The following is a 27,140-nucleotide window of genomic DNA, read 5'->3' as shown; positions in this document are numbered from 1 at the left end:
TCAAGCCTGAACACTGTTCTAAGGAGCAAAACAAAAAAAGGTGCCTTTGTCCACCCAGCGCCATCCTGGCACCACCAGTTCCCTGCACGGCCTGACAACAGCAGCAGCAGCAGCAGCAACAACAATAGCTCCTTTCAGATCAAAGAGAGGAGATACTTTTCAACAGCATGGCCTGCCTGTTTCACACAGAGCGGAAGGTGGATGTCTGGTCCTGCAGTGGAGCAATCATTTCCTAGCAGCTATTGCTCCCACTCTGCCCCTTCCCCAAACCAGAAGTCACCCTACTCCATCTGCATAATGCTTCTGGGCATTGAACATCCAATGCCTCCTTTTAAAGAGACTTAACTGTTTATGTAAGATGTTAGCCTGTTCCAAGGGGTACCTGTTGCAAGGGGTACAAAATCGGAAACTGATGTTAAACAGGGCAATCAGAAATGTGGGACACAAGGCTCATTTTTTCTCTTAAATAAATGCTTTCAAAGGGCAAATCAAGGGCCCCTTGGTGGCTCAGTGGGTTAAACCACTAAGCTGCTGAAGTTGCCAACTGAAACATTGGCGGTTTGAATCCGGGGAGTGAGGGGAGCTCCTGTCGTTAGCCCCAGCTTCTGCCAACCTAGCAGTTTAAAAAAATGCGAGTAGATCAATAGGTACTGTTTCTGTGGAAAGGTAAACGGCACTCCATGCAGTCATGCTGGCCACATGACCTTGGAGGTGTCTATGGACAACGCTAGCTCTTTGACTTAGAAATAGAGATGAGCATCACCCCCCTCCCCCCAGATTCGGACACAACTACATTTAATGTCAGGAGAAACCTTTACCTCAAAGCGCAAATCTACAGCTGTCTGCTCCCTTTTTAAAATTCCCAAACAAGTGAGGATAGAAAGCAAGCCACAATATTCTGCTATCTGGAAGAAACTTTGACATGCAAAGTAACTATTCAGTAACTACTAGAGAAGGAGCTGTGTCTATTCCCTGGTTATAGAGGCGGCTTGTCAGTCATTTAGATGTTAAAAACACACATGGAGGGCCTCAAATTAGTGAAGGAGAGTCTAATGAAACAGAATACCTTCTATAGTTTGAAACCCTCCAACTGTCCCAATTTTGTAGGGAGAGTCTCAATTAATCCTTTGTTACTGCACTTTTTTAGCTGCTTTTTAATGTTCCAGTTTTTTCTTCCCCTAATCTTTCCCTTTGTGCTCAACTTATTTCAGTTGCTACAAACCGAACGAGAATAAGAAGCATAATTTTCACTCAGTTTATTCAGTCAGAAGGAGAAGAGAGAATGGAGGCAGATTCTTCCCTTCCCAAAGCTTAAACAAGAGCAAACTGTTGCAACCTTTCCCAGCTTATGTCCTCTTCTTCTTCTTTTTCACTTTTGACATGTTGATCACACTCTTATGTTGCTTGGCCATATATGTCCCAATTTTCAACTGTGAAATGTTGGTGCATATGTAGTTTCCAGAGGAGCCTAAAGACGCAAGAGCCTATTTGGTCTTGGAAGCTAAACATGGCCAATGAATACCAAGTGCAGGAGGTTATATTAGAGGGAAAGGAGCAGGCAAAACCACTTTCCTTCCCTAAGAAAACTGTATGAACCTCATAGACTCACCATAAGTCAACAATATAAATTAAGGCACATGCGCAGGTAGTTTGTATGTCACATCAAGTCAATGATACCAACAGTTGCTGCAGTGCTGGGTATTTATATGTTGCTCCCTTTTTCTGAGGACAGAGATCAGATAGAACTTTATTGTCAGAAGCCAGAAAAGTGGATATTATATAGATATATTTTGGTCCTCTGCCCAGTTGATGGTCCAGTGTGTATTGTCTCAGATTTCTGCAGACTGCTTAGGGATCGATAGTGCAAGCTCCCAATTCCGAAATCAGATCATTTGTGTATCTATAGTAAAAGAAAAGGTTTTCCCTGACATTAAGTGTAGTCGTGTCCGACTCTGGGGTGGTGGTGGCGGCGGTGCTCATCTCCATTTCTAGTTCAAAGAGCCGCTGTTGTCTGTAGACACGAGGATTCAAACCGCCGACTTCTGATCAGCAAATTCTGCAGCTCAGCGGTTTAGCCCACTGTGCCACCGGGGGCTATACCAGTGTTGAATTCTTTCCTAAGCCTACATGAAGATCACTGGCATTCTCTGATGGTTGCTCCTCCAAGCATACCTAACTTCCAAAAATCATATGAGAATAGTTATGTTCAGGTGGTAATGTGTCATACCACCATATATGGACCACAGAAGCAGGCACATCTGGCCAAAATCCGGTTGGTTAGTTCCAAACAGCCTCACTGAATGAGTTGTTTAATGGTAAATCAACATTAATTCAGTGGGACAACTTTAGTTAGAACTGACAACTGGGTTTAGGTCCTTGATTCACCAAGAAGCATGTATGCAGGATAGCTCTTTATTGCTGAACAAATAGGTAAATGAGAAAGTGAATTGCTATTGTCACCGTGAAACCACAGTTGGCAACTTGTGCCTCTCCAGATGTCTTCTGACTGTTATTCTCATCCTTCTTCATAATTGATTTTACTTAAGACCATTGAGGGAGGACCTGCTCTTGGTCCCTCCACCATCGCAATCACAGTTAGTGGGAACAAAAGACAGGGTCTTCTCTGTGGTGGCCTCTCGGCTATGGAATTCCCTCCCAAATGAGATCAGATCTGCTCCATCACTCCTGACTTTTCAGAAAAAAAGTGAAATCTTGGCTATAGGATCAAGCGTTTGCAGATTAGACAGACTTGCTGGCAAAGATACTGTTTTAATGGACTATGAATGACTGCTTTTAAAATGATGGCTTAAATCGGCGTACTGTTTTCATGTTTTTATATTGTTTTATTATAATATGTATATTTATGCTTGTTTTACTCTGTTGTTGGCACTGTGTTGTGCAAATTGGTAGCCACCCTGAGTCCCTCTGCGGAGGTTGAGATAGGACAGAATACAAATGCTCTAAATAAATAAATAAATAAATAAATCTACACTACCATATAATGCAGTTTCATAATGCTGTTTAACTGCAATGAACTGAATTATATGGCAGTGTAAACAGGGCCTGAGGCTGATGACAGCAACAGTCCAATAATAATCTTTACGGCCTCCAACATTTCACCAATTAAAGTTGGGACAGAAGGGGCCAAACAATATCACAGTGTGGTCAAGGTGGCAAAAGTTATTATAAATGAGGAAGAACAAACTGGAGAAGGTACAGCACTGTACTTTTGCCAGAGCCTACTGGGAAAGGCAAGATTTTGTCCTCTCCTGCTGAGTGCTTATGGTGTAAACACTTTGATCTTAGTTTGCAGCAACTGAAATAAGTTGGTGGCAAAATGTGAAAGTTGGAAAAAGAGAGAGAAACTGGAACATTTTCAAAGCAACTGAAAATAAGAAAGAACAGATGATTAATTGGAACTGTCCCTGCCAAATCAGGACCATTGGAGGATGCGCATCTGGAGTTTATGAAATCAGATGAGATTGGTTGTATTCTAGGTGGTATGGACAGTGAGATCCATCACATCTCAGGTGTTCAGCGAATGAATAAGATGCTGAGGGATGACCTAAGGACCACGTCTCAGGACCCTTTGCTCCTTTCCTGGTGCACACAGCACATGCCTCGTGCACACAAACATAAGCATGCATGCATGCACGTGGCCGCCTGCTGAGCGCTAACAAGCACCGTAAGCACTCAGCAAATGGAAGCCGTCATTTCAGTTCTGTGTCCTGCCACTGGGGTGGGAGGGGGTTTGGCAGCCAGCAAGTTGTGCACCTAACCGTGTCATTCAATTAGAGGCAGCAGCCGTTCTGGCACAGAGCTGCCAAGGAGCCATCTGCTGCACTAATGGGGAGGGGGGGGGATGATGGGCAGGGGGCAAGAGAGCTACGAAGCCACGCCTGCTCAGAAGTGACCCATATGGTGACCTCATCACCGGAAGCCCAAGGGAGATATTGCAATGCATTTAGAACTTTGGTGGGAAGAAAGAACCGGCAGGACTGAAGAACAACAGGTTGGAGGTTCGAATCCGGGGATAGTGTAGATGAGCTCCCTCTGTCAGCTCTGGGTCTCCATGCAGGGACATGAGAGAAGCCTCCCACCAGGATGGCCAATTCTCTCACACCAGAAAGTGACTTGAAGTTTCTCAAGTCGCTCTTAACACACACAAAGGGATTATGCTCTTCAGTTCCACATTTGAAGCAACATTTGAAGCAACTTGTTCCTGGTAGTTTCTTTGTAGGGAATGTTTGTATTTAAGGAAAGAGAATATGAGCTCTATTATTTGATCACCTCCAGTTTGACAGAACATTTTGTGATTCTCCACCACTTTTGAACTCTGAAACGGAACATGAGCAGAACCTCCCAAGCACTCCAAATAGAAGGGGAGGCTGCACATATGCACATGTATACCATCTACTTTTTTGTGTTTTATTTCAGACATGGGATGGAATATGCACTATATGCATAAGATACAAAAATATGCCTGGAACAAGTCAACTGAAGTTTAAATTTATGAAAAAGTAGACACAACAGAAGGGACTGGTGATAACATGCTGATTCTACCATTAATACAGTGTTTCCATGTGCAATATTGTAGTCATCATTGCATAATAGTCATCCCCCCATCACTCACTTGGGCCTCATCCACCCAATAATGCAATTCAATTTTGCCTAGACTCCCTGGGGTAGCTTGAAGTCCTCTTGGTGATTTATTCTGTAGTACCTAAGGCTACACAAGTATAAGTACTTCTAGTGATGATATGCAAAGAGGTATTTTGTACCTCCTTCTGCAAAAGCAGGTGGACAGCACCAGGTACAACGTCTCTATTACCCCCCCCCCCCCGCAAAAGCCACTGATTTGCTCCACTGGATCATTGCCCAGCTGGCAAGTGCTGACTTCCACCTAACTACACTGGAAGAGCTGTATACTCCAGCAGGGTTGAATAAGATCTAAATCCCTGCCTGAACCTGGCTAAATAACCAAAGCAAAGCAGAGTTATTGTGTCAGATCAAATGGAAAGAAAGGTTTTTGATGAGATACCTGTGTTTTTATTAGTGTGAGAAAAAATTTAACTCTATTCTTCAACAAATTAATTTTAGGGAGACAATGTCACATGAATTTTTTCCTAAATATTTTTTTTTTAAACTTCCCATACAGGCGTAAATTGCCGTATCTCATGCGTAATAGCACCAGTGGTGCAATGGGTTAAACTCTTGTGCTGGCAGGACTGCTGACTGAAAGATCGGTGGTTCAAATCCGGGGAGCAGGGCGAGCTCCCATCTGTCAACTCCAGCTTCTCATGCAGGGACATGAGAGAAGCCTCCCACAGGATGGTAAAACATCCGGGCGTCCTCTGGCATGTGCTTGCTGATAGCCAATTCTCTCAGACCAGAAGTGACTTGAAGTTTCCAAGGTGCTCCTGACACATACACACACACAACGGCATAATAATCACATTTCTTATCACTTTTTTGGCCCGAAAAGGGAGGGGGGTGACTATCATGTGGTGGGGAAAACAAAATCCAGCCACAGGGCTTCACTTGACCAGCAGCTCAGTGAAATACTGTAGTTAGAAAGGGGATGCCTACACACCTATCCCCTTGCAGCAATGGAGTTTCACTCTGTTGCCAGCCTCACTCGCCATGCACCTGTCCCCTTTGCAGCTACTCAAGTACCATTATATACAATGGCATAGTGAAATGATATTACTTATATAAAATGACAAAATCCAGATTTGCATTTTGGATTTTAAAAATATTTTCAAGCCACGGATAGCTGAATCTGTGGATACGGACTCAGTGGATATGGAAGGCCGACTGTAATATGCTGTTCAGGATTAACACACAGGCCCTTGCCCTATGCCCACCTGAGGACAGCTTCTTTCTTTAGCATTGCAGGATGCATATAACAACAGAGAGCAGAGGTTCCTTAGTGTTCCCTCCCCTTGGACCAAGAAGCCTTTCACCATGGCACAGCAGGGAATCTGGGACACAGAGAGGAAGCGCTAGTCCCCCCTCCCTTTCCCTCCCTCGCGGAAGCAGGGAGTCCAGATGCTGTAAATCAAGCAACTAGTGCGTTCCGGCTCCCCTCCCGCAATGTCCCCCATTCCTCCTGCATTGATTGAGTCCCTGCCGGGTGCTTGCGGCCATCCGTGTTCCCTGTACACGAGATGTCAGGACGAGATGTTCAGTTTGCAGCCACGTGTGATCGAGCTGCACGTTCATCTCATGGGGTTGCCAGCCTGGCTAGGAAGCACTTGTGGGCAAGTAGGTAAATAGCTGGGTAGCCTTCTCCATAAAGAGTCGTGTTTTAAGTACAGGCATATTCTGCAAAATGTTTCTACTACTGGGTCCACCTGCCATTAGGTGAAAGCCAAGTGCTCAACTCAGATGATAGATTTTTAGGATTCAGCAATGGCAGTGAAGGATTGGAAGATTCGGTTATATGTGCCAAACTACCTGTCAAGAATAAGTTAAACCCATCCTGTTGATTTTAGGTGAAATGGAGGACACTGTCCAATACTAATGTTGAAGTAAGGTATACATTCTAGTCCAGTTTGTGAAATAGGCTGGGAGGCCGGATGTCTTGGGCAAATTCTGACTGCTCGTGTTGGCTTGGCCATGGAAACTTCAAACCATAACTCTGGTCATTGTTTGTATCTCAGTGCAGAAAAAGGATAGTGAGCGTGAGCAGGGCACTATTGTTGGATGAAGGACAGAAGCTCCATTACTGGCTTCTTAAAGTAGGCTGCTCATTCTGAGTAGTCTAATCTGACTTGAACTGCAAAACAAGCACTAATGAGGCTCCGCTTCTGTTTAATTAAGGGAAGCTTGGCTCACTCTGCCCACGTGGTCAACTGTTGGGTAGAAAACTCTAACCAATGAAGCACCATTATGTAGCTGGAGTGATACTCATGAAGAGAGTCTGTGGAGCCTTGCAGCTCCCAGTATGTAGTGGTTCTTTAGCTTTCTAAGACCAATCCAATTTATGGAAACACAAAGGCAATGAACTTCATTATCTGAATTAATTAATTAATCAGGGAGTCACTCCTCGCTGCTAAAGTTGATTGTAGGAAAACAAGTTCAATACAAGGCTCAATATAGAATTATCTCACTTTGACACCTTTCCAGCTCCTGCCTTTTCCTCATTACCGATCAGCTGGAAGTTTTTTTTAGTAGTATCAGCTGGTGAAAGAGGACTAGAGTAATGCAGATTTTTGGTATCAGATTGCAGCAGTGTATTAAAGTAATACATTTTGAGCTTGTAATGAATGGGAATCTACTGTAGATGGTTCTAGTGCAGTTGTGTGGATCTGCCTACAACAGGCAAGGTAAATACCAGTTGCTTCCAAAGCCCTTTACGCTTCATGTTTGAACTACAAAACTGAGAGAAAATGGGTAGTGGATAAACCTATCTCACCAGCCCCTGCCGCCACATTTAAAAAAAAAAATCAGAGATCTGCAAATGTCTAACAAAGTAGAAACCATTAGAAAAATGGAGGTTGACAGAAAAAATATATTCTTGGATACATTTTAGAACAATGTTTATATTTATTTATGCAAGGTTTAGCTGGCCTCTTTTCTTCATTTCACACTTAGTGTTAGTGTTTGTTCTCCTGGACCTCTCGGTGTTGCTCAATGTCATCGACCAGGTTATTCTTCTGGGTCATCTTTCTGGGATGGGATTAGGCGGCACTGTTTTACAGTGGCTCCATCCCTTCTTGGCGGATTATACCCAGAAGGTGATGCTGGGGGACTCCTGTTCAACCCCCCTCCCGGCCTGTGGGGTCCTACAGAGTTCTAGCTCGTCCCCCAAGTTGTTCAATATCTACATGGAACCGCTAAGTGAGATTATCTGGAGTTTTGGAGCTCGGTGCCATATTTATGCAGATGACACCCAACTCTATTACTCCTTTCCACCAAAAGCCAAGGATGCTGTTCTGGTCTGAAACCGATGTCTGTCATCAGTGATGAATTGGATAACGGCTAACAAATTGAAATTGAATCCTGGCAAGACAGAGGTGCTCTTGGTCAGTCACAAGGCAGATCATGTTATAGGGTTACAGCCTGTGCTGGATGGGTTACACTCCCCCTGAAATCACTGGTTCACAGCTTTGGGGGTGGATCCTGGATTCATCATTGACCTTAGAGTCTCAGGTGTCGGCAATGGCCAGGAGCACCTTTGCACAATTAAAACTTGCGCGCCAACTGCACCCATTCCTTGAGACGCCAGATCTGGCCATGGTTCTTCATGCCTCACTCATATCCTGTTTGGATTACTGCAACACACTCTACATGGGGGTTGACTTTGAAGATAGTTCAGAAGCTTCAACTGGTACAGAGATCAGTAATGAAACTACTAACGGTGGCTCCATACAGGGAGAGAACCACTCCCATGTTGCAGCAGCTTCACTGGCTGCCAGTTCACTTCTGGGCTAAATACGAAGTGCTCATTATTACCTTTAAAGCCCTAAATGGTTCGAACCCAGACTATCTAGTGAACCACATCTCCTTGTATAAGTCTGCCGGGCTTTTCAATACGCGGAGGAGGCCCTGCTCTTGGCCCCACTGTCTCAAGCACGGTTGGTTGGAAGGAGAGAGGGGACCTTCACAGAGGCCACCCCCTGCCTGTGGAACAAGGAGATCAAAATGCCACCCTTTCTATGCACTCAAGCATATAGTGAGGACGAAGGATAAAATTCATAGTACGGACATCAATTGGAATGGGTATGATACTTGCCTAGGCTGTCTTTTAAACTGTGATAATTTAATGTGAGTTCTTAACTGCTTAATTTTAACTTCATGTCATATAATGTCTGGTGTTGTAACTTAATTTATTAGTGATTTTTGTTTACATTTTATGGTTATTGTCTTTATCACGGGTATTGAATGTTTGCCTTTGTTTGTTGGCAACTGCCCTAAGTCCCCACAGGGAGATAGGGCAGGATATAAATAAAGTTTTATTATGATTATAACTATTAGAGAAATAAGGATATATTCAGAACTTGGAAGGAAGAAGTGAACTAGATCTTTGCCTGTGACCACTCTGCTCTCAATCCCAGTGGGCATCAGCCACCACCATAGTCCAGCATTCACGCCTCAGTGCCGCAATGTCCCAGTCATAGAGCTGTGGAGTTCTAGAGTCTTTCCTTAAGTATTCATATGACTTAATCATAGATTTTTCCATAGACAAGATAAGGTAGAGTCCGTTGCCTAAGGATTTCCCATCTGGCCTGTCTTGAAGTAGGCTGATCTGTTCTCTGCCAAGTCAGGTGAGGTTTTGGCATTCTGCCAAATCGTCAATATTTTCCACTGGAAGAATCTAAGACAGCTGTCATAATAAAGTGGCAAAAAATTTGGTACTGACATTTGAAAAGTGTGTCCATATCAGGCTGGTGCCAAGGCACTAGACTCTTATTATCTGGAAGTAAAGTGATAGGAATTTGAATCAGACTACAGGCATTAAAATAGGATATGCTGCTATCTTGCAGGACTGAAAAGTATGCAAACTTTCTCTTTCCTGTTTAGGGTAGGACAGACTGATTTAAGATATGTTTTTAAACCATGTGAAACTAATGCAGACAGAAATAACTGGTTTAAATAAAATTCCTGTCTTGCTGAATTTCCCCACTCAGATGCACATAACGGCCTCAACCTAAAGGATGATAGAACTGATATTTGTTAAATGTGTAATGGTGAAATCAAGGGTTTATATTTCATTTCTTCTATATGTAAATAATACCCTAAAGACACCAGATACCATCTGAACTTGAGAGATACTAACCAGGGGTCAGCCCTGGTTAGTATTTGGATGGGAAACTATCAACCAAGACTGGGTGTGTTGACTATATTTCTGAAAAAGGAAACCCTTCTGAGCCTTCCTTGCCTACGAAAACCCTATGAAATTCATGGGATCACTATAAATTTACAGATAGCTTGAAGGCAGGTGCACACACACACACATACACTATGGAAAACCATTTATTTGAAGGTTTCTCTCCAGGGCTTCCCAGAAGCAAATTCTGATAGTTCTCGAATAGAAGTGTGTTTTTCCTTATATTATATTTCATATTTTTAAAAGCAATTTTAGACTAGTTTGTTATTTCATTGCCTCTGCAAGGGACTGGTAACAGTTTGCCGAGGGACTTATACACTCCAAACCATAATCTGAGACAAAATCTCTCTTGGGAAGTTGCAGCAGCTCATCCTTTCCCCAGGCCCCAGTGCACAGGCTGCTTCTGGGAGAAACCAGGAGTAGAGCCATGTGCAGGGCTCTGGGGAGAAGAATGGGGCTGCTGCGGATTCCCAGGAGAATCATGCCTTGCTTAGGAATTTGTGTGCTTTGCTATGCAATTAACAACATGCAACAAACACAATCTAGTGAGAAGGTTATATTATTATTTATGGGGGAGGACTCAGAGGAGACCAGGATTCGATTCCCTGTTCCACTATGGAAACTCAGTGACCTTGGGTGAGCCTTGCACTCTCTACCCCAGAAAAACCTGTGATAAATTCACCTTAGGGTTGCCATAAATCAGAAAACTACCTGAAGTCACATCCAATAACAATATCACCATTGTTTTCTAAGCTTTAGTTTATATTCCTTACAACTAATGAGGTGCGCCCATTTCTAATACCATAAAACGTCCAACTGATGCAATTACATTCCTGTAGCTAAACTTAGGACACATGCATATATACCTGCTGCCTTGATGCCACACATATTTTTTTCATTCTGTTCTTTGCAAGAAAAAGTTTTAAAATCCTCTAAAACACAATTTAAAAATGTTTTCAGAACTGAAATTGCTCAGAGAGCCGAGTCAGCAACCTTCTACAATCATGAGCATGACCTTCTCAGAACAAATCAAGAAATGTCCAAGTCACCCATGGTGACGCCTTCATAGACATTAGGGCCAAAACAAAAGCAGTGTACACATACAAATGCAAGTTGACTAAGGTTGTCAGGTTGAGATTATTCCATGCCTTGACATTTCAGGGCCCAAACATGACACTTTGGGACTCCCTTGATGACGTTATAAAAGGACAGCCCTGGCAATGTTATGAAGTGTTGTTGCCAGGAGCAGTCCCTGATGTCAAGTTAGATACTTTCAAATACAAGCATCAACCACAATCACACAGAGTACATCATTCAAATTAAAACTCTCAACTCTAATAATTGAAGATGACATATCCATCTTTTAAGGCAGTGGTTTCATTCTGCGATCATTCAAGGCATTGATCTCATCTTGGAGATTTTTCTCCGTCATTCTAAGGGCCTTTCCACGCAGCCTATATCCCAAAATATCAAGGCAGGAAATTCCACGTTATCCGAGTGTGGACTTGGATAACCTAGTTCCAAGCAGATATTGTGGGATTTTCTGCCTTGATATGCGAGCTGGAAACTGCCTCTAACTCCATCACTACTGGGGTTTCAAATTTATTTATTTATTTATTTATTTACCATATTAATATACTGCCTTTCTCAGCCTGGAGGCGACTCAAGATGGTTTACAATCGGCAAAATTCAATGCCCCCAACTATGTAAAATATAATTAAAACATCTACATATAATATAAACCATATAAAAACAATAGAGACAATAAAAACAATAAAACACAAGTCCTCAACGTCTCATTACGAAAATCATTTCATTTCAAGGCAAAGTAGCAATTCCAGGTTATCAGTGAGAATAACTTTTTAACTAAAAATAACTTTACTCAACTAGATACAACACATAAGTATGACACAATATTTTTTAAACGACAAACAAGCAGACTCTAATTTCCAGAATCAAGCCATGATTGCACAGCTTCTTGTCTTACTTCGTACTTATAAGTATTTCTTAAATCTAGAGGGAGGAGAGGCTTCCAGCAGCTGCCTGAGTTTTGACTACTTTTGGCTTCAAAATTCATCTACAGACATGTTTGGCACTAATATAATATAGTTGCATCAGAGACTTCTGTGCATCTGTAGTAGGAAGCATTCAGGGAAAGTCCTCTTGTAATGTAAGAAAGTCATGCTGCTATTCATGTGTGTGCTACAGATGAAAGAACCTTGTGACACATAGCTTTTACCTTAATATAAAAGCTTTTCAGATGCTTGCTGTCCGAACAAACATTCCTCTGTGTATATGTGTATGTGTTGGGGAGGGGGATAGGGGGCAGGGGAATGCTCTCTCTTGTTCTCCTTAACATTTTCTTTTGTTTCCACTACTGTCCCCACATGGCTACAGCTTTATGTCTTTTTTTAGAGTACAGTGCCTCCCTTGGGCCCTCCAGATCCAGTCTAAATACAGTAGTATACTTTGACAGTACTCTGAAGTTTACTTTTTACCGTGAACCAGTAAATAAAAAACGTTCAAGATACTATGTCCTTCCTTGTACTTTGATCCATACAAGAAGCAAGTTAGTCACAGCTACAGTAAACAGGAGGTGGTGGGAGATACTGGGAAGTTCCATGTAAAGTATATTCCTACTCTTTCTATCACAAGCTTTTGGTTTGATGACTGCTACTCTCAGTGGTGGCCCTAGACTGGTGTCAGTCTTCGAGCACTTGCTGGTAAGCCCTGCTGGGTTTTCAGGAAACAACAAAACAACTGTAACAATAGGGGTTAGATATGGTACTGGTCTCTGGTGCTTTGGAAAAAAAACATTACCAGGCCTCCACATCAGATACTTTGGGAAGCACAGACTACATTCAGCTCAACATTATTCCATCTGATTGTAGATGTCAGCATAGGTTCTTGTCCTGCACGTAACTGGTCATAAAGGAGGACATCTTTACGCATGCAAGCAAGGATTAGCAGCAAGAGCTGATGGACTTGTATAAACATCCACAATCACAGGTATGCTTATTAATTCACAAGAAGAAAAAGTCTTTACTCTTTAAACCTCCATGAATAAGTGACCAACAAGATACAGTAACTCTCAAAGGAACAGAGGTATTACTCCAGGGATGAGATGAGGTGGGATGTCAAAAGTGCAAATACGGGCAGTCCCTGAGTTACAAACATATGGCTTACAAATGACTTATAGTTAAGAACAAGGGCAAGACAACTAGAAATGAGATGAAATCTACATCTAGGAATGGAAATTCACTCTCATAAGTTATTATGGGGAAAAGATGATTCCACTGAAACGTTTATCACCAAGCCTTGTTTCCACAACAACCCAACATTTTCAATATCCAAGTATCCCAGGGACAGAAAGTGAGGTGAAATCTTCTGAACAGGGGCACAGACAGCAAAACAAACACAATAGGGCTGTTAACTCTTCCCTATGTTATCCAAACCTTATATATATATATGGCTCGAGTTATACTTAAAAGATGTACCAGTTCTGACTTACATACAAATTCAACTTAAGAACAAACCTACAGAACCGATCTTGTCCGTAACTTGTAAGTTCATTGATGCATAATAGAGACTGCATACAAAAGGTGGTACAAATTCCCTTTTAGGTATGACTCAAGTGATCACACAGAGGGAGAGTCCTGCCAATGATTTCTCCCGACGGCAATGCACTGTTCTGTAGGCATGAAGGGGAAGGAAGTCAGCATAGTATCCCATGGTTAATTCATCAGGGCTCAGTGGCAGTGCTACCTTTCTTATGCTAATTCACCTGCTGGCTCAAGTGGTGAGCCTTGAGGCTGAGCTCGCAGAGCACTGGGCTCCTTCCAGAAGAAAACTTCCACCTTCCAGATTTATGCTTGAGAAGCTCCTGCCGGCTGCACAGCCCCTTCCGGTAAGTGGCTTCCAAGGGACATACTGGCCTTGTGATGGTGGCAGGGAGAGAAGAGGAGCAGGCCTGGGCTAGGAGCCAGGTGGCAAGGAGGGATGAGTTAGGAGCCAAGGGAAATCCTTCTTTTGATCCTAACTCACTCATTTCTTGGGTTGAACGAAGCCTCACCTGACCTTCACAAACTGTCACAAAAGTTTCTCCCACATGGGAGCAGTTCAGAGGAGAAGTTGAGCTCCCCAGTCTGTATCAGTACGGAAATGACTGAAATCCAACCTATTGACAAAATGATGTCCTCAATACCAAAGGGCCTGGTGTGGAGGCACCTGTGGGTAAAGCAAGTCAATCCCACGCAAGCATGCTCTAGGAGCAGGGAAGGAGTTGTGAAATAGATTTTCAGAAAATATTTCTGAATACAGGCTGAATGTCTCTTATTCAAAATGCTTAGAACCTGAAGTGTTCCATATTTTGGAATACTTGCAAAATTAATAATGAGGTAACTTGGAGATGGGCTCCAAGTCTAAACATAAAACTAATTTATGTTTCATGCACATCTTATACACATAGTCTAAAATTAATTTCGCACACAATTTAAAATGAATTGTATGCACAAAAGGTATATGTACATTGAAGCAGCAGAAAGCAGCCGTTTCACTATCCCAGCCATCGACATGGACAATTTCAGAATTTCAGATGAGGGATGTTCAACATGTATCCAGTTTCTTGTGAGAGTCAAGCAGAAAAGAGACAATAGTAAAGCTTCTTTTCCGAATCACAACCCCATCTTATAGAGCAATGGTTCTCATCCTGTGGGTCCCCAGATGTTTTTGGCCTACAACTCTCAGAAATCTCTGCCAGTTTACCAGCTGTTAGGATTTCTAGGAGCTGAAGGCCAAAAAATCTGGGGACCCATGGGTTCAGAATCACTGTTATAGAGGCAAAATGGACCGAATATATTAAAAATAAGCTTTTTAATAGAGTAAATGAAAACACATAGAAAATAGATTTTTCAGTATAATATAATTCAAAATAGTGTTAATTTACAACATATTTAATGTAATGATTGAAATTATAATTCATTAACAAGCTTCAAAATTCATGGTTGAGTTTTTGTTAATGCCAACCTCATGACACTCTCAACGTTTAACCTGTTTCTTATTTTCATTTTCAATTGAAGAAGTGTTGTAAATCTGCTCTCACAGAGATATGTAGAAACAAATGGGAATAAAACTCAAAACTCAACCATGGTGACATTTGGATGATGATTTTTTTTGTTTTATATTGTATATGCGTTTCTTCACTTCCAACCAGACTTGGTCGTTTCTGAACCACACTTCCAGAATCCCACAACCAGCAAAGGCCAAAATAAAGTACCATATTTACTCAAATCTAATGCTCACCTTTTTTGACTAAATTACCTTTCCAAAATTAGGGTGCACATTAGATTCGTGTAATATGGTAAATACTTTTTTTTAGTTTGGGGGTTTTAAAAATTGAGGTGCGCATTAAGACTCAAGTGAATACAGGTGATATCCCTAAGTGATCTCTCTCTCTCTCTCTCTCTCTCTCTCTCTCTCTCTCTCTTTCTCTCTCCACCCAGATGACTTCTTCAGCTTTTTCAGGACTGTGAGAAAATAATTCAAAAAGAAATCAATAGGCTGTGTGTCAGAAAAAACCTGGGTCACCATAAATTGGAAACAACATGAAAGCACACAACAACAACTTTTTCAAATCGTTTCCAACATGTGGTCCTCAGTTGTTTTGGCTTTCAACTCCTAGAAATCCTAACAGCTGATAAACTGGCTGGGATTTCTGGGAGTTGTAGGTCAAAATACTCGGGGACCCACAGGTTGAGAACCACTGCCCTGAGAAAAAACCTATATTGGGGCTTTCTTGGCAACGTATTTCACCCAGAGAGGATTGGCTTTTGTTCTCCTTTGAGGCGGAGATGGTGAGTTTTCATGGCCCAGTGGGTCTCCAGACTCATAGTCCAATGCTCAAATCACTACACTGATTTTATTGCTTCATCTGAAGAAATAAAGACAATACTGGTAATAAGCAGTTGGGGTCTGATGAATAGTAACAAGTCCAACTCAACTGTACTGGTGTTTCATAGCAAGGTTACTCTCTCCATTTCAACTAGTTTCTATCTATCAGTTCCGCTAACACTATCATATTCTAATGTCCTCATAACCTAATCAAATGTCCCATCTTGAGGAAGGGCTTTGCCAAAGGAAGTATGGGTCAAGGAGGACAAGTTATTTGTATGAAATATGCATAATTCCCACATATTCCCCAGACAGTTCCTTTTATACATACAGCACTGTACTATTTTCCTGGCAGTAAGTGTGGAATGTCCACCCTCCTTTATCACAAACCGCCATAAGTACACTATTTCAAAGAACATTGCTTTGGAGAACACTACATTTTGAAATATCAATGCAATAGTGAGGCAACTCTCAAGTCTTCAGAATTTTCAGAATTCCCCCGGGTGAGCACTGAACAACGATGCGCAATTGGTTAAAAAGTGGAAAGAGGACTATTTCCCAGAACATTATGGAATGCAACTACCCCTACAATTTAAGGAGCTGCAGCAACTGCATATGAACTGCCCTATCTTTGCCAAATCAGAAGTCCCACCTCAAATGTTTCAAAAAGAAAGAAGCTATCTCACAGGAAAATAAATCACCAATTACGGCACTTCTCCCCTTCTCTGTATGTACTCATTAGCAAACTTTTTTTCTTGTTGAAAAGAACAAAACACGGGAAATTATTTGTCTGCTCGACTGACTGCAACAACATTTTGGACTCCATCTGGCACCCAGGGATGAACCTTAAATTGCTACAGAAAGCAATTGGTGAGAGGGGGGGGGGGGCATGTGACCTGATTAAATCTATGCACCAACCCATCAAAGGCAGGATAAAAATAAACAAGCAAACCGAATCTTCCAAACATGAATGTGGATTCCACTCACCTCTATTCACCCCTATCTGTCAAAATGCTGAAACCCACCCTGTCTCAGTCTATGCTTAAATTTAATGGAGAGCCAGAGTTGTGCACCTATTTCAGGATTTAAGTCCCCATTTGGCTATTGAAAACAATTGGGTGACTTTGGCCACATTACACTTTCTCAGCCTAAGACAGAGTTTCTTAAACTGTGCTCCTCCAGATGTTTTGCACTTCAGCTCTCACAATTCCTAACAGCTGGTAAACTGGCTGGGATTTCTGGGAGTTGAAGTCCAAAACAGCTGGAGGAGCACAGTTCAGGAAATACTGGCCTAAGAGGAAGGCAATGACAAATCAATTCTGACTAAACCTCACCAAAAAACAAAAACAAAACCACAGGATAGGGTCAACAAAGGCACATCACCAGAATAAGAACAGCATCAACTCCCAAAGTCAATAACCCAAGAGACAGCAGGAAACTTTTGTGCAGTGGTAGAACCCAACAAGGAAAGAGGGAAAAAGAAGGCATCATAGTTGTCTGGAAATCCGAGAGCTTGTCTAAGGCAGATCCAAGGCTCTTTCAGGAAAAATGGTAACAGAAAATCAAAGAGCTCTGAAAGCTAAAGGGAAGGGGATGGGGGAATCCAAATACCAACAATCTGCAATCCTTACACAAACAGTTGGTTTGCAGACTGCAGATGTAGAGGATTTGTTATATTTTGTCATTCTAGTTTTTAAAGAGGCAGTGACAAGATTTAATTCCGTATAGGCAAAACTTGTAGAAGAGATTCTTTAAATAACTGAATAACAGTCTTTAATCTTGAGGAAGTTTAGTGACTGACCCTTCCTTCCATCCATCATGCTGGTCCTTTCCTTATCACACCCCAAACTGAAGGAACAATAAGCATTTTTAGAAGGCCGTATTTTGCCTCTGGGGTTTTAAAAATAAACTTCAAAACTTTGTTTCTCTATGTATGTGTATTTCTAAAGACAATTTGTATTGCTGATTAAGTGGAATTAATTTTAGCATTACAAGCTTCTGGTTACATCTCCTATGAAACAGCATGATGCTGTCTGCCTTTAGTGTATGTCCACCTTAAAGTTCCTTAACAACTTTAATACAACCCTAAATATGTTTAATCTCCCTTCCTTTAAAGCGAAGGTAAAGGTCTCCCCTGACATTAAGTCTAGTCATGTCTGACTCTGAGGGGTGGTGCTCATCTCCATTTCTAAGCCGAAGAGCCGGCATTGTCAAGGTTATGTGGCCAAAATGACTGCATGGAGCGTCGTTACCTTCCCACTAACGCAGTATCTATTGATCTACTCACATTTGCATGTTTTCGAACTGCTAAGTTGGCAGAAGCTGGGGCTAACAGCGGGAGCTCAGCCCACTCCCCAGATTCAAACTGCCAAACTTTCAGTCAGCAAGTTCAGCAGCTCGGTGGTTTAACCCGATGTGTCACCCGGGGCTCCTTTCAAACTAACAGATAAATACCAATAAGACATAAATATCCTAAAGGTACCAGATCCTGTTTCCTCTTGGAAACTAAGCGAAGTCAACCCTTTTTAGTACTTGGATGGAGAGCCTGCCTCAGAGGTCGATAAGCGCGGGGTATAAATGTTCTAAATAAATAAATAACCAAATAAGGATATATTTCAGAGGAAGGAACTGGGAAAACCACTTGGTATTTCAGTGTGTCACACACACACAAATCTTAAAACCACAGACAAAAGCCAGATATAGAAATACTTTGTTTGCTTTCTTTCTTTCTCTTTTTAAAAAAGGTTTTCACTTTCATCTTCTACAAGCTATTGAGAGAATGGCTCTGCAATCCAGGTAAGGAAATCTTGGAAGTTTGGACTCTTTTTCAAGATACCCGACCCCAGGTGTGGCACAATCATTAGTGAGCTGAGATGCTGGAAACTTTCCCTGCAGGACACCAAAAACCTTTAGAGTAGCAGCAATGGTCAGAAGGAAGTGGGGTCGTTAACAGCATCCACCATTGTCACTCACAGTAAAGGCTGGGCTTCATCAGACTGGAGTTTGTTCAGTCTCTCACTTATAGTTTAACTCAGGTATGGGCAAACTTCAGCCCTCCAGGTTTTTTGGACTTCAACTCCCACAATTCCTAGCAGCCTACCGGCTCTTAGGAATTGTGGGAGTTGAAGTCCAAAACACCTGGAGGGAGCGAAGCTTGCCCATGCCTGGTTTAAGTGCTTAACAGTCCATTAAATAATAAACAAATATTTTCAGAGTGTTGAAGAGTTCTACCAAAATAAATAAATAAAATAAAATAAAGGGGGGGGGGGGGAGGAAAGAACCATGCAAATTTAAAGAAGAGATTAGCATCTCTTTTAGGCAATTGGCGAAGCAATGTAAATTGACAGATTGCCTGTGCAAGAAAGCAAAAAAGGGGAGGAAGGAAAGAGAAAGAAAAAGGAAAGCCATGAAAGATGCAAATCTAAAGAAGATGTTAGCATTCCTAATAGAAAAAAATTAGGCAGTTGGTGAAGCTGTGTGAGTTGATAGAATGCCTGTGTAGAAAAACTGTTGCTCCAGAACCCACTAAACGATCACTTTCATTCTTTGAAAAATATATTACTGTCCTATTTGTAAAGCGGAACGATGGGATGTCAATGCAATGGAGTTCTAATTTCCCCCCCAGTCCCACCCCCCATATCCTACTAGGATTCAAAAGAGAGAGAGAGAGAGCCATATTTTCATCCAGCAATATGTGAGAGCACTTTTGGTAGTTTTCATAAAAGAAGGCCCTTTAAGACTGGTCTTAAATAGTATGCTTGCATTTATAAAAAATCCACTGACTTGATGTATGTATTTATTTATTTTGTTCACTTTTCCTCTCCAAAGCAGCTCACAACTAAAAACATTTCACTACATCTTAAAATATACAAATATTAAAACAGTATTAAACAACATTAATATGGAAACAATTCAAGTTAAAACATAAAAAATATTTAAAGTCACATCACAAAAATTGAGTGTATTTGGAACCACTAATAGGGTATGGAACATTGGATTTAATGTAGTTGAGACCACTAATAGGATATGGAGTATTGTATCCTGATTTTAATCATTTCTTAAGATGTTCATTTCACTTTCCTTTTACAGTTGTTTAGCACTTTAAAAAAAAAACAGAAGGAGAAGCCATCCTTGTGCCTCTCACTGTATCCGGATTTTGGGGAAAAATTCACACACACTCCTGACATATCATGCAAACATTAAAACATAAAATGAAGATGGGAGATGGTAGAGTTATCATTTCATCTTAGAAATTTATTGTCAAGGCCAAGAGATCTTGAACTCATATGTGTAGAGTGCAGCCAACATAATCAAAACTTTGGCAAATTGCTTTTGAGGGATTCAATTTCCATAGTTTCTTGAACATGGTTATGATAATTATTTCAAAGATACTATGGTTCCTTGGGCTGATAGGGGTATTACTTGAAACCATGTAGATGTATCTTGTACAATGGACTTCTCCTGAGTTGGGAGAATTTCTAATGACTGTTGGTTTTACTGATGGGTCTATGGACCGGAATAAATATTGTTGTTGTTGATTCCTTTGGCTGCTGAAAACTGTGAACAGACAGAGTTCAGTCATATCACAATCCATTTCCAATCTCTTGCATTTTCTTCTTCGGATTCATCCAAATGTCAAACTGGCAAAAACAGCCAACCTTAAAAGAGGACATGGTTGAGAAGAGGGGGTGCTTACGTTTATAAAGCAGAACTGAAAAATAGCCTTCGAAGTAGACGATTTCTAGGAACTTGTAAAGAGATTTTTTTGGCAGGAGTGAGTATAGGAATGTTGGCAGGAATGAACTCCTTGACCTGTTGCTATAATAAATTCATTCATTTCATTTTAGATCCCACTACCACCTTACAATTTACTTTTGCTGTTCTCTGGCTCTCTCTATTGGAGAAGAGGGAACATGACAGGTTCCATATCCCTGTAAACATAAATCATGAATATAACGCTATCACAAGGAATCCAAAAGTGTGGAATGTGAATTATGGTTGTGTTCACTTGCTACTTCCAGTCAACACAAGAACAATCCCTGCTAATGTCAGAGAGTACCAAAACTTGGCAAAAATCACCTTTTAGTACCACAGGTCCCAGAATCCCCAACCAGCATGGGATTGTGAGAGCTTTAGTCCAATAAAGTAATTTTTCCTGAGTTAGTGAGTCTTATAACAACCGTGAAGTAAAGGAAGCCCACAAGAGTGAAATACATTACTAGTACCAACTTTAAAAGGTGTCCTCTTACACCTATATACATATCTGACTTTGAAATGCCAACCTCCTGGCTTCAGGAAGCATGTGGCACAGCAACCTCTCCCTAGTCTGTTTATGTGCCGGAGCCCCCAAACTGCTTTATGCCTCTCCCGCCCTCATGACAAACAGCCTGGCAGGGGATGCATGAGCCACATTGAGCCTGGCAATTCCTTACCTCTTGCCGCTGTCTCCCTGGGAGCCAGCACAAAGAGGCTTTGAGAGAGTACGGTTACCGGCTTTGACTGAGCCTCCGGCATTAACTTCTCCCCTTTCTCCCCCTTGTTGGTTTGCTGTGGCAGCTACAGCAGCAGTGGCACCAGTTCCCTTCTTGCTGGGTGTTCGGCTTTATGGCCCCATGCACAGAAGACAGTCGCCAGTCCTTCCTCCCCACCAGAAAAGTGTTCCCTGTCCCATTTGGGACTTTAGGAAAGTTTACCCACTGACCTGCTCTTGCGGACAGGAAACACCTTGGCTGCTCATTCCTTCTATCTTGAGGTGCTGCTAGAATCGCTGCCTCCACTGTTTGCTGCCTCCTTCACATCCAGCCCTGCTGCTACTAGAGCGATAATTTGCTTGCCTCTTGTTCATGAACTTGGCATTACTTTCAGCTCAGTTCTTTCAGCACCACGCTGTCCCCGCCTGCCCAGTGCCCAGCGCCGCCCTATCCAGTACCCATCCACACTCTATATCCAGCTACATTGTTCATTTTTCTTCCTCCTCCTCCTCTTTCTTCATTGTCTTCCTCCCCCATCTTTCTCCTCCCCATCTTACTCCATTATGAATTCTTACTCTTTGGAAACCTCTTTGCCCTGAGAGTGCTAACTCATGAAGCTAAAGTAAGCATTATTTGGGACACCCATCACTGAATCTCTTTGTGTTTCAATTTTTTACTTAAATGTCAAAGCAAAGATGCTGCAGGATGGGAATCTATATTTTCTCCTCAATCTGATGGACACATGCACACATGATATAACCCAAAGCCACATATTTCCTGGCTAATGGAGCTAGGTCCAGCAAGGCTAGGCAGGCTGGTCACTGCTAAAAAATTGAGGGTGGAAAGTAATTTACATAGGCTAATGTATACAAATCAATGTAGGTTTTGAAATAATTCTTGGAAACAAAACAATACTTATTCTCACAGTGAGAAACACTATAACCAGCTAACCTGTATGCTATCTCAGTCTGAGAAAACTCCATGATCTCCTGTTCCCTTCTTATGGCTCTTTATGTTTAAACCAGATTTTAAGATCACAGAGTCTACCAGAGAGAGGACTACCCTTTGGCCACTCTTTGGGCCCATACAAACCATATGCTGAGAACACACGAAGCCACATGAGAATTTGTCTCCAGTGTGCATGCATATCCCATTTGATATCTAAGGAACAGGCTTGAGAAACACTGGCATATCCTTATATTGAAGCATCTATCTCATTCCTTCTAAATTGTGTCCACAAATTCAATTTCCACTGAGACAGAACACAATTAAGCTGTGTGGCTATATTAAACCAGATGTCCACTTTGCTTAGCCTTCCTTGTCTGTTCTTCTCGAGAAGCCGAGACAGGGTTTTTCCAGATAGGGCTTCAGGCAGGAGGTGCCAAGAATTTCACCTGTATTTTTTTGGGTGCAAATGTATGCTTTCCATCTATGCTATAGCTTCCATTAAAATGTGATCCTCTGTATCCATGGATTCTGCATCAATGGATTCACCATCCACAACTTGATTTTTTTTTTAAATCCCAAAAGCAAATCTTGATTTTGTCATTTTTGTCATTGTACTAGGAGCCCCAGGTGGTGCAGCGGGTTAAACCGATGAGCTGCTGAACTTGCTGACTGAAAGGTCAGTGGTTTGAATCCGGGGAGCGGAGTGAGCTCCTGCTGTTAGCTCCAGCTTCTTCGAACCTAACAGTTCGAAAACATGCTAATGTGAGTAGATGAATAGGAACCGCTCAGGCAGGAAGGTAACGGCGCTCCATGCAGTCATGCCAGTCACATGACCTTGGAGGTGTCTATGGACGATGACGGCTTAGAAATTGAGATGAGCCCCACACCTCAGTATCAGACACAACTAGACTTAATGTCTAGTTACCTTTACAGTAATGTTACCTTTACTGACATTGTACTACACCATAATGGGAACACCACTCTGTGTTTGTGTATCCTTGACTCAAACCTTAATATAGACCAGGGGCAGAGCTGTTCGAGGGGAGTGGGGGAGGGTGGAAAGGGCGGAAATTTAAACTTCCACCAGGAACAGTTGTGAGAAATAAAACTAAGGATTACCCAATCCTGTGGGATTGCTTAACTCTGTAATACATATATTTTGCATGCAGACGGTCCCAGATTTATTAAGGATTGGACTACCTCTAGACTAGACAGACCAGTGAACAAAATATAAAACAGCTTCCAGTATTCTGACACAACTATAACAATGCAGATATGTAAAAAGAGTTTGCTGTCACTAATGCCAACTGGAAGATGAAACTGAGAAAACGAGAACTCTTTGGGATGCAGGCCTACAGCCACAACTGAAACCTCTTGGTCCATGTTACATCCAAAGCTGGCTCTCCCTTGCTCCGTCTGCCCAGCAGGCACACAACGACGGTGAAAGAGCCAGCTCAACATGACCTTATCCTAATGAGGCCTCATTAGCAGCATCCAGCTGTTGGGAGCCCCTCCTTCTCAATTAACTGGCATGAGTGTGTGCGTTCCTTTTAGAAAGGCCTAAGACCCCACTGTGCCTGGACAAGAGGTGGACAAGAAAAACTGCTATGTTTTCCTCTCTGCTTGGGCTTTGAAAGAGCTGCTCTCTAACCTAGTCCTTTCCATCATCAGTGGAAGCTACTCCTATGTGTGCAGCCTACTGTAAACTCCTTGGAAGCTGGAATATCTGGCACAGTCAGAGGCTTACAGCCTTGCTGGATTCTGCTGAGGCGGGAATCTTGGAGCTTGATCTGATTTCATAACAGCTCATTCACAGTGCTCCCATAACCCCCTCCCCATGCAGCTATTTCAGTCTTGGCCTGATGCACCCTTGGCCACTCTGGGACTTCTGTCTGCATGCACCTGTTGCAGGGCATCCTGAAAAGTCCAACCATTGACAAGGCTCGTGCAAGGAAGAGGCCACTCGGGAGTGTATTTGCATATAGCACTATGACCTGGTTGGGACCCAACCTCGTGTAGGGATGTAAACACTAAAGCTGTTGCTGCTATATGCCTTTTAGTTGTTTCTGATTTATATCAACCCTAAGACAAACCTATCACAGGAGTTTCTTGGCAACTTTAGTTCAAAGGGGGAGTGGCTGAGATTGATAGAGTATGAGTTATCTATAGTCACCAGTGGGTTTTTGTGGGCTGAACAAAGATTTGAATTCTGGGGCCCAGAGTCATAGAATCATAGAGTTGGAAGAGACCTCATGGGCCAAGAAGCAGGAAAATTGCATTCAAAACACCCTGACAGATGTTTAAAAGCCTCCAAGGAAGGAGCCTCCACCACACTCTGGGTAGTGAGTTCCACTGCTGAACAGCTCCCACAGTCCTAGTCTAATGCTCAAGGTACTACAATACCCCAGCTGTTGATAAACACTAGAGACCTGGAGTTGAAAACACTTGAAACACCTTTTCTTGCCATCATCTTTGGATCTGGGGCATGTTGATAACATGTGTGCCTGCTGGGCAGACGGAGCAAGGGAGAGCCAGCTTTGGATGTAATCTGGGGCATGTTGATAACAATGACAAGGCACATATTGGTCACAGGGGGTGGGGAAGACAGACAGTGGGCTCATGGCTTCTCCTTCTCCCAGAGGTATAGCTCAGTGGCAGAGAACATGCTTTGCATGCCAATGATCCCAAGTTCAATCCTTGGCATCTTCATGTAGCACTGAGAAAGGCTCTTTTTTGAATCCTTGAACAGTCATTGTCAATCAGTGTAAACAACACTTAACTAGATGGATGTATGATCTGACTTGGAAAAAAATCAGTTTCCAAGACTGACAAGGACTAATCAACATAACCACGTCTCCTGCTTAATCTTGCCTAAATCTTTTTTATTCCAATCCAAACTTCCTGACTCACAATACAGCAATATCAAAAGGCAGGATACAATCCTGCCTTTATGTAAAGGTCTGTCAAGGGCTCCCTAAGCTCCAGTGTTCAAATAATGCCTCCTCCTTAGCAAGTTTTGGATCAGAGACTTTGAATGAGTGAACCAAAACTGGTTGTACAAGCATAGTGTCTCCTCCATTCTAACATCCCATGCCACCATCCTTAGTGACACACAGCCCTGATGGGCAAAAACAAAGATGAGCATGAAGTACAATCCCCACAGTTTTTGAAGTGTGAAGGGGAGTTTGTTTCTCAATGACGTGTGATCCCATCGAGCCATCCCAGGTTGGTTTCCCTCCGGGGATCACAAGCTGCCTCCTCCTGCTGCTCTCCCTTTCTCTTGACATCATCACAGCTCTCTCCATTGGAACCATTTATGAGGTCAACGGGCACTGACTAGACCATATGGCGATAACAGTAAGTAAATGGATAAGAGGGTAAATGAAAACAGACCATGAAATATTCTATGTTCCTGTCCATCCATGCCAATATGGTTCCTTCTAGGAGAACTAAGAACTTGGGTTTTTGTCATGCTTTCGGTCCCACTGCTGCCTGCTCTGTCCTTTTGGGATGCTCTTGTCCCTACTATAGCTTCAGACAGAATGCTAAGCCTCTCTAACTCCTATGGCTCCAAGCGCCCCAGCTGTTTCCTGAGCATCAACGTCCAAGGTGCCCAATGAGGCGTGAATGAGACAGCAGAACATGGCAGAGGAAGAGTGGAGAAGGGAGAGGGGGGCGGAGACCAGATGGTGTCTGGAGTCTGCCATAGTTACACATAGATGGGAGATGGTCCAGGGATGAACTGCCACTTGCTGCCACATGTGGGGGCAATCAGCATGCAATGCTAGCTGACAACCAGCACGCTGTTCCACTATGCCTACTTGCCACCACTGATGCAGGAAAGGCAGAGTAAGGGGCATATTAGCAACAGATGCTGATTCAACCAGAAGGTGGAGCTAAACAGATTCAGCAGCAAGAGGAGTGTCAACTAAAGCAGCAGCAAATGCCAAATGGGATGCATCCGTCATCTTATGCACGGTATCATAACTTGAAAGGAGCAAGTCGTCAGCAGAATGAAAATGCTTTGGGATGAAAAGTGAAAAGGCGAGTGAGGGAAAATGTATTTCTGAAATCCAATATATCCCTACCACCAAACTGCAAAGTGATAAGAGGTCTGTATCTTGGAGACAGCATTCTGTTATATGGTCTGCCCATGACCAATCCATAGAAAGAGCATATCTGTACATCTCAGTGGTCTGAATGGGGCAACCTAGAAAATGTTCACTCTAGTTAGAAAACTTTGAACTGAACAGGAAGCTCAAGTCATTTCCCCAAAATAGCAAAACTGACATTCCATTCATTCTGCCTTAAAGCATTACCAACAGAAAGAATAAGAAATCTAAAGCAGGAAAATGATATACAACTGATTTCAAACATAGTCTTTTGTACCATTAATAGCATACACTGGGTTTGGGACCATTTGTGGTAACTTCCCCTCTTTCTCTTGGAAGCACACATAAGATGGGAATCAGGATGTGTAGATCTGTGTCACATAGTATCAACAATGCTATTCTCTATGATCCAAAAACACTGGAATGGCTGGAACTATTCCATAGTTAGTTCTCTACTGAAAACATTATGGGGGACTTCATCAAATGCTTTGCTGAAAGCCAGATAAATGACACCCACACCATTCCAAGTTTTAAAATGGTAAGGATTTGATCTTGACAAACCCATGTTCGCTCCTACTGACCACTGTTTTGGCAACAAGATACTTGCAGACAGACTCCTGTATAATGTGTTCTGATACAGTGAAACCTGAACTTAAGAGCATCCCAACTTAAAAGAGTTTGAGTTAAGAGCTGTTGCTCAGCCCAGTTTTTGCTTTGACATACAAGCAGCATTTTGAGTTAAGTGTTAGCGCCAGAGGGAGAGATAGCATGAGAGTACAGAGCTTTAGGACTTAAAGGGAGCAGCCTCAGTACCTTGTGCTCTTGTCCACTTTGGGAGATTGCAGTCCGTTTTCCTCTTATTCACTTTGAGGAACTTTGGGTTGA

At 42.3% G+C, this 27,140-nt stretch overlaps 1 protein-coding gene across 2 annotated transcripts in view; it reads right to left on the bottom strand.

Moving 5' to 3' along the window:
- SLC6A9 (solute carrier family 6 member 9) overlaps nucleotides 1-27,140 on the bottom strand; it is a 74,221-nt gene that overhangs the window by 17,801 nt on the left and 29,280 nt on the right. The window contains exon 1 of one of the 2 annotated variants that reach the window (XM_060773354.2): nucleotides 21,426-21,581. The exons of the other annotated variant lie outside the window; for it this stretch is intronic. Within the exon in view, the coding sequence (XP_060629337.2) occupies nucleotides 21,426-21,461 (36 nt within the window). The 5' untranslated portion in view covers nucleotides 21,462-21,581. Of the gene's footprint in view, nucleotides 1-21,425; nucleotides 21,582-27,140 lie in introns of those variants that run through there. 2 annotated transcript variants of the gene reach the window in all.

Source organism: Anolis sagrei, chromosome 4 (genome assembly GCF_037176765.1).
Source record: "Anolis sagrei isolate rAnoSag1 chromosome 4, rAnoSag1.mat, whole genome shotgun sequence".
Taxonomy (NCBI): domain Eukaryota; kingdom Metazoa; phylum Chordata; class Lepidosauria; order Squamata; family Dactyloidae; genus Anolis; species Anolis sagrei.
Note: the sequence above shows the minus strand (reverse complement) of the source record. Positions and strands in the feature narration are given on the sequence as shown.